Genomic DNA, 6,300 nt, shown 5'->3' with positions numbered 1-6,300 from the left:
TGTGCTTATTTATTCATTTATTAGGATTTATACATCATGTTTTACACACTTTGGTTACATTCATGACAGAAATAGTAAATATTCGTTACACAAGATTCATCAATTCACAAGTTTAATGACTTTTGTGGGCGGCACAGTGGCTAAGTGGGTAGCACTGTCGCCTCACAGCAAGAAGGTCCTGGGTTCGATTCACAGGTGGTGCGGTCCTGGTCCGTTCTGTGCGGAGTTTGCATGTTCTCCCTGTCTGTGTGTGTTTCCTCCGGGTGCTCCGGTTTCCTCCCACAGTCCAAAAACATGCATCCAGGCTAATTGGAGACACTGAATTGTCCTATAGATACCTAGCCGCTAGGATGCATAAACCAGTGCATTGTAGTGCCAGGTCCCAAGCCCGGATAAATAGGGAGGGTCGTGTCAGGAAGGGCATCCGGTGTAAAAACTGTGCCAAATCAATAATGCGATCACGATCCGCCGGCGACCCCTAACGGGAGCAGCCGAGGAAATGGAGAGAGAATGACAATTTTGTATCTCCAGTTCACCTCACTTGCATGTCTTTGGACTGTGGGAGGAAACCGGGGCCCCTAGAAGAAACCCACAGGGAGGACATGCAAACTCCACACAGAAAAGACCCAGACCACCCCCCCACCCCCATCTGGGGATCAAACCCAGGACCTTTTTGCTGTGAGGCGATAGTGCTACTGAGCCACTGTGCCGCCACAAATGTGTTTACCTGTTTTTCAGTAGCACTAAGTACTAAGAACTGCTGTATTGTGTAAAGATGGAGCGGATACTGAAGCTGAATGATGATCACAGACGCTCCTACAGGCGGCGACAGCAGCGTGATTCTCTACCGTGGTCAGAGCAGAAGAAGAAGCGGCGTTCACGTTTCCTCCACATTTGGATCCGTGTGTGTTTATCACTCTCACGAGCTACAAAAATGCGGACTAAAAAAGGAAACGAGAAGAAACAGGACCCCGTTAAAAACTTTGAAAAATGGAAGAAGAAATATGAAAAGACGAAGAAGCTGAGCAAAAAGCCGAGGAGAAAAACGGAGTGGGAGACAGAGAGAGAAAACATACAGAAACTAGTAGCGAAATACGCAGAGGTATGTGAACGTTTCAAAATAAATACTAATAAGTACTGATTAGTGCGGATAAATAGTACACAAACAGTGACAGTGCTTACTAGTTAGTACGCTAGTATGTACTGCCAGTGCTTTCTCACTAACATACTGTTTATTGAGCACGTTGTCATTCAGTCTGTGTTATTTGTGCTAATTACATGATTTGTAAAATTGTTGTAATTCTATATTGATACTAATAATGTGGTTACTAATAAAGTTACTAACTTGTAATGTGGTAGCCTAGTGGGTAGCTTTTTGGGCTATGAACTGAAAGATTGAGAGTTCGAATCCCAGCTTTGCCATGCAACCACTGTTGGACCCTTGAGCAAGGCCCTTAACCCTCTCTGCTCCAGGGGCGCCGTACAATGGCTGACCCTGCGCTCTGACCCCAGCTTCCAAAATAAGCTGGGATATGCGAAGATATAATTTTTTGGGACAGTGGCAGCCTAGTGGGTAGAAGCTTTGTGCGATCAACCAGAAGATTGGGGGGTCAAATCCAGGCTCTGCTATGCAACCACTGTTGGGTCCTTGAGCAGGGCCCCTAACCCTCTCTCCTCTAGGGGCGTCGTACGATGGCTGACCCTGCGCTCTGACCCCAGCTTCCAAACAAGCTGGGATATGCGAAGAAAGAATTTTGTTGTACTGTACACGTGTATATGTATATATGACAAATAAAGGATATCTTATCTTAATGTTCTACTGTTTGTCAGTCAAGAGCAGAGTAAATTGTCTTAAGTGACAATAATTAAAATTATTAAAGCTATTCTCAAAAGTATATTTGTTTGGAAACATTACATAAAATTAACCTAATAGAAATCAATTTTGCCATTACTTAGCTATCACAACTCTAGTTGACTATAAGACATGTTCAATTGTAGTGTAACTTCTTAATAGAAGCCTTGTGTTATCTAATAGAGTTGTCAATAGATTTTATAACCTTTCATAGATTTTAGTTAAAAAACACCTTAGAAGACTAAAAACCTTAGCCAGTTGTAAGAACAAATTGTACATTACCAACGTGTTTATATGTAGCAAAATCTCCAGAATGTTCTAGACTGATTAACACCAATCTTAAGCAGCACCATGTAAAAGCTTTTCAGATCGTAATTGGATGGTTATGTTGGCACCAACCCACAGGACACAGAACTGCAACTTTTCTCCACAAATTCAAACCAAGTAAAGACAAAACAGTATTAGGTTTTGGTTAACCTGAACGTGACAAATTTGTGATATATTTTAACAAAGTTTACCAGGTCTTTTTTTTTTTAAATAGATAAATCCAAAAGAAGCTGTGAAGTTTTCAGATTTTCCACTTTCAAGGAAAACTCTACAAGGTATATATTTGTCATCACTGCATATAACAAATAGAACTGTTGTGATTGTCCACTGGTTACAATATGCATGTTATCAACTTTCCAGGTTTGATGGAGGCTCAGTATCGGCAGCCTACTGAGATCCAGAGACAGACCGTTGGTTTAGCTCTGCAGGGGAAGGACATACTGGGTGCTGCCAAGACGGGTTCAGGGAAAACTTTAGCCTTTCTCATTCCTGTAAGTAATCACTGCTTTAGTATGATTAAAGATTTTTTTAAGAACCGGATCTACTGTGGTGGGTGTTTATTTAAAATGCTTACAGTAAGTTTACTTTAGTTTCATCATTGATGAAAACATGACTGAATAACAAACTGCAGTGTTTGATTGCTTTTGTTTTATGCTAAATCTTATTAGGTCCTGGAGTGTTTATATCGTAATCAGTGGACAGCTATGGATGGACTGGGTGCTCTCATCATCTCTCCCACTAGAGAGCTGGCTTATCAGACGTTTGAGGTGCTGAGAAAAGTGGGCAAGAATCACGAGTTCTCAGCTGGTCTGGTCATTGGTGGAAAGGTGAGATTCTCTGCCCTTATGTTTAATGCTCTCTTTTTTTATTTTTGATGTGCTTTTGGCCTCATATAAGAGAATGAGAGGACTAAGTGGATAAACTTTAAAGGGGTGAAACAATACAGACTGAGCTTTTCAACTGCAGCACAATCAAACAAAAAGCTGCAATACAGCAACAGTGTCTCAGTAACTCTAGTTTTAAAGACAGAATTTGGGCAGAATGTGTTTAGTAAATACTTGTAGAGTGACTGCCTTTTGTCTGGCTGCAGGACATCAAAGACGAGTCAATGAAGATTCATCGCACAAATATTATCATCTGCACTCCTGGACGTTTGCTGCAGCACATGGACGAGAATTCTTCTTTCCACGCCACAGACCTGCACATGCTCGGTAAGGCTTTTCATGCACCATTGATTCTAGATGTTTACCATTTTACAGATTTTGTTTACTGTCTTTGAATAAAGTGATCAAATTAAGTGTATGTCAGGAAATAACATGGTGTAATGATTACTAGTTAATGCTTGATCTTCCTTCTTTTGTCAGTACTGGATGAAGCAGACAGGATTTTGGACATGGGTTTTGCAGACACACTTAATGCCATTATAGAAAACCTTCCCAAAACCAGGCAGACGCTGCTGTTCTCCGCCACGCAGACCAAATCAGTGAAGGACCTCGCCAGACTGAGCCTGAAGGACCCCGAGTATGTGTGGGTTCATGAACAGGCTAAATTCAGGTATGACCACCCACCACCTTGTCTGCCTCTGTTTTTCATACTGAGTTTATATTGCAGATTTAGTTTTACTGGATTTCCAGACAGTTCTTCTAGTGTTGTCCTGCTTCTGAGTGGATCTGAGGATTTGTATGGACCAGTGGTTTTGACCTGGGGACCCAAGGGGTCGCATTAGGTTTTCTGAAAATTGTAATTGTTTTCTCTGCATTCCTCCAGTATACAGACAAAGTTGCTGTGTTTACAAAGCCTGGAAAAATGAATGGTTGATTACGCTTAGTCTACACGAAAGAGAGGTGAAAACTAGTGTTCAAGGGTTTTTACTGTAGGTTCAGTGCATTTATTTACTTTTTTTTACACAAAATTTGATAAAGTATCTGCTCCCCGAAGTATTCACGCATATTTACAGGGGGCACATATCTAAATCGAGTTCATATGCCGGATGCCCAGGCTTGGGACTGGTACTGAGAGCACACTGACCAGTGCATCTCCCAATGGCTAGGCTGTTCGACCTTTACACATTCAAGGCAGCATATGCTGCCCATTAGATTATGTCATTTTAACAGGACACCAAGTCATGTTATGCAAGTGTTATAACAGCAGGATGAAGCACTGTAGAAATGCACATCTGAAGCTTTGCAGAACAAATGAATGGTTAAAACATTCCACTTTCAAAATGGGACTAGTCAGTGTCTGTCTTTCTTGTCTTACAGTGACTATTAACTTGTTGTTAAGCTGATGCAACACCGTGGTAAACCTGCTCCTGAAAAGAATGCATTTCAGGCATCAAAATGTAATAAGTGAATATTCACAAACAAAAAAACAAGTTTATTAAGTAAAACATGATATAATGTGGGTTTGTAAAACTCTTTAGCAATCATTTGTACGCATTATTCCACGAAAATCAAACCCAGTGAAGTACAGAGGTGAGATAATGAATGAGGAGGTGAATCATGATGTGCTGCTTCTTTGTAAACAGTACTGGGACTTTTTCATTAAAGAAAACATATAAAGTGATGTACCAGGACTAATTAAAGAGAAAGTTAATCTTATCAGCCATGAAACTAAAACTAGAAGCCTAACGAGACAGCAACCTTAAACATAAAGTGTTAAAACTTTTTAAAATGAGTTAAAACTGTCAGGAAGTTTCACCCAATTTTCTGACCTGCATCCCATCCATAACATGTGCAGGATTTGAAAATGAGAGGTTTTTTTCTGTAGCTCCCCTCAGATGCGCCCTGTCTGATGTACAGTGTATCACAAAAGTGAGTACACCCCTCACATTTCTGCAAATATTTTATTATATCTTTTCATGGGACAACACTATAGACATGAAACTTGGATATAACTTAGAGTAGTCAGTGTACAGCTTGTATAGCAGTGTAGATTTACTGTCTTCTGAAAATAACTCAACACACAGCCATTAATGTCTAAATAGCTGGCAACATAAGTGAGTACACCCCACAGTGAACATGTCCAAATTGTGCCCAAAGTTTCAATATTTTGTGTGACCACCATTATTATCTAGCACTGCCTTAACCCTCCTGGGCATGGAATTCACCAGAGCTGCACAGGTTGCTACTGGAATCCTCTTCCACTCCTCCATGATGACATCACGGAGCTGGTGGATGTTAGACACCTTGAACTCCTCCACCTTCCACTTGAGGATGCGCCACAGGTGCTCAATTGGGTTTAGTCCATCACCTTTACCTTCAGCTTCCTCAGCAAGGCAGTTGTCATCTTGGAGGTTGTGTTTGGGGTCGTTATCCTGTTGGAAAACTGCCATGAGGCCCAGTTTTCGAAGGGAGGGGATCATGCTCTGTTTCAGAATGTCACAGTACATGTTGGAATTCATGTTTCCCTCAATGAACTGCAGCTCCCCAGTGCCGGCAACACTCATGCAGCCCAAGACCATGATGCTACCACCACCATGCTTGACTGTAGGCAAGATACAGTTGTCTAGGTACTTCTCACCAGGGCGCCGCCACACATGCTGGACACCATCTGAGCCAAACAAGTTTATCTTGGTCTCGTCAGACCACAGGGCATTCCAGTAATCCATGTTCTTGGACTGCTTATCTTCAGCAAACTGTTTGCGGGCTTTCTTGTGCGTCAGCTTCCTTCTGGGATGACGACCATGCAGACCGAGTTGATGCAGTGTGCAGCGTATGGTCTGAGCACTGACAGGCTGACCTCCCACGTCTTCAACCTCTGCAGCAATGCTGGCAGCACTCATGTGTCTATTTTTTAAAGCCAACCTCTGGATATGACGCCGAACACGTGGACTCAACTTCTTTGGTCGACCCTGGCGAAGCCTGTTCCGAGTGGAACCTGTCCTGGAAAACCGCTGTATGACCTTGGCCACCATGCTGTAGCTCAGTTTCAGGGTGTTAGCAATCTTCTTATAGCCCAGGCCATCTTTGTGGAGAGCAACAATTCTATTTCTCACATCCTCCGAGAGTTCTTTGCCATGTTGAATATCCAGTGGCCAGTATGAGAGAATTGTACCCAATACACCAAATTTAACAGCCCTGCTCCCCATTTACACCTGGGACCTTGACACATGACACCAG

The 6,300-nt window shown here is 42.2% G+C and overlaps 1 protein-coding gene across 1 annotated transcript in view; it reads left to right on the top strand.

Annotated features, from left to right (window-relative positions):
- Positions 1–915: 915 nt before the first annotated feature.
- The window catches only part of ddx10 (DEAD (Asp-Glu-Ala-Asp) box polypeptide 10), a 47,610-nt gene continuing 42,225 nt past the window's right edge, over positions 916–6,300 (top strand). The window contains exons 1-6 of the mRNA XM_063011937.1: positions 916–1,102; positions 2,394–2,454; positions 2,540–2,670; positions 2,848–3,006; positions 3,270–3,390; positions 3,544–3,733. Of these exons, the coding sequence (XP_062868007.1) occupies positions 935–1,102; positions 2,394–2,454; positions 2,540–2,670; positions 2,848–3,006; positions 3,270–3,390; positions 3,544–3,733 (830 nt within the window). The 5' untranslated portion in view covers positions 916–934. The remainder of the gene's footprint in view (positions 1,103–2,393; positions 2,455–2,539; positions 2,671–2,847; positions 3,007–3,269; positions 3,391–3,543; positions 3,734–6,300) is intronic.

Source organism: Trichomycterus rosablanca, chromosome 16 (assembly GCF_030014385.1).
Source record: "Trichomycterus rosablanca isolate fTriRos1 chromosome 16, fTriRos1.hap1, whole genome shotgun sequence".
NCBI lineage: Eukaryota > Metazoa > Chordata > Actinopteri > Siluriformes > Trichomycteridae > Trichomycterus > Trichomycterus rosablanca.
This window is presented reverse-complemented; position numbering and strand designations above follow the sequence as displayed.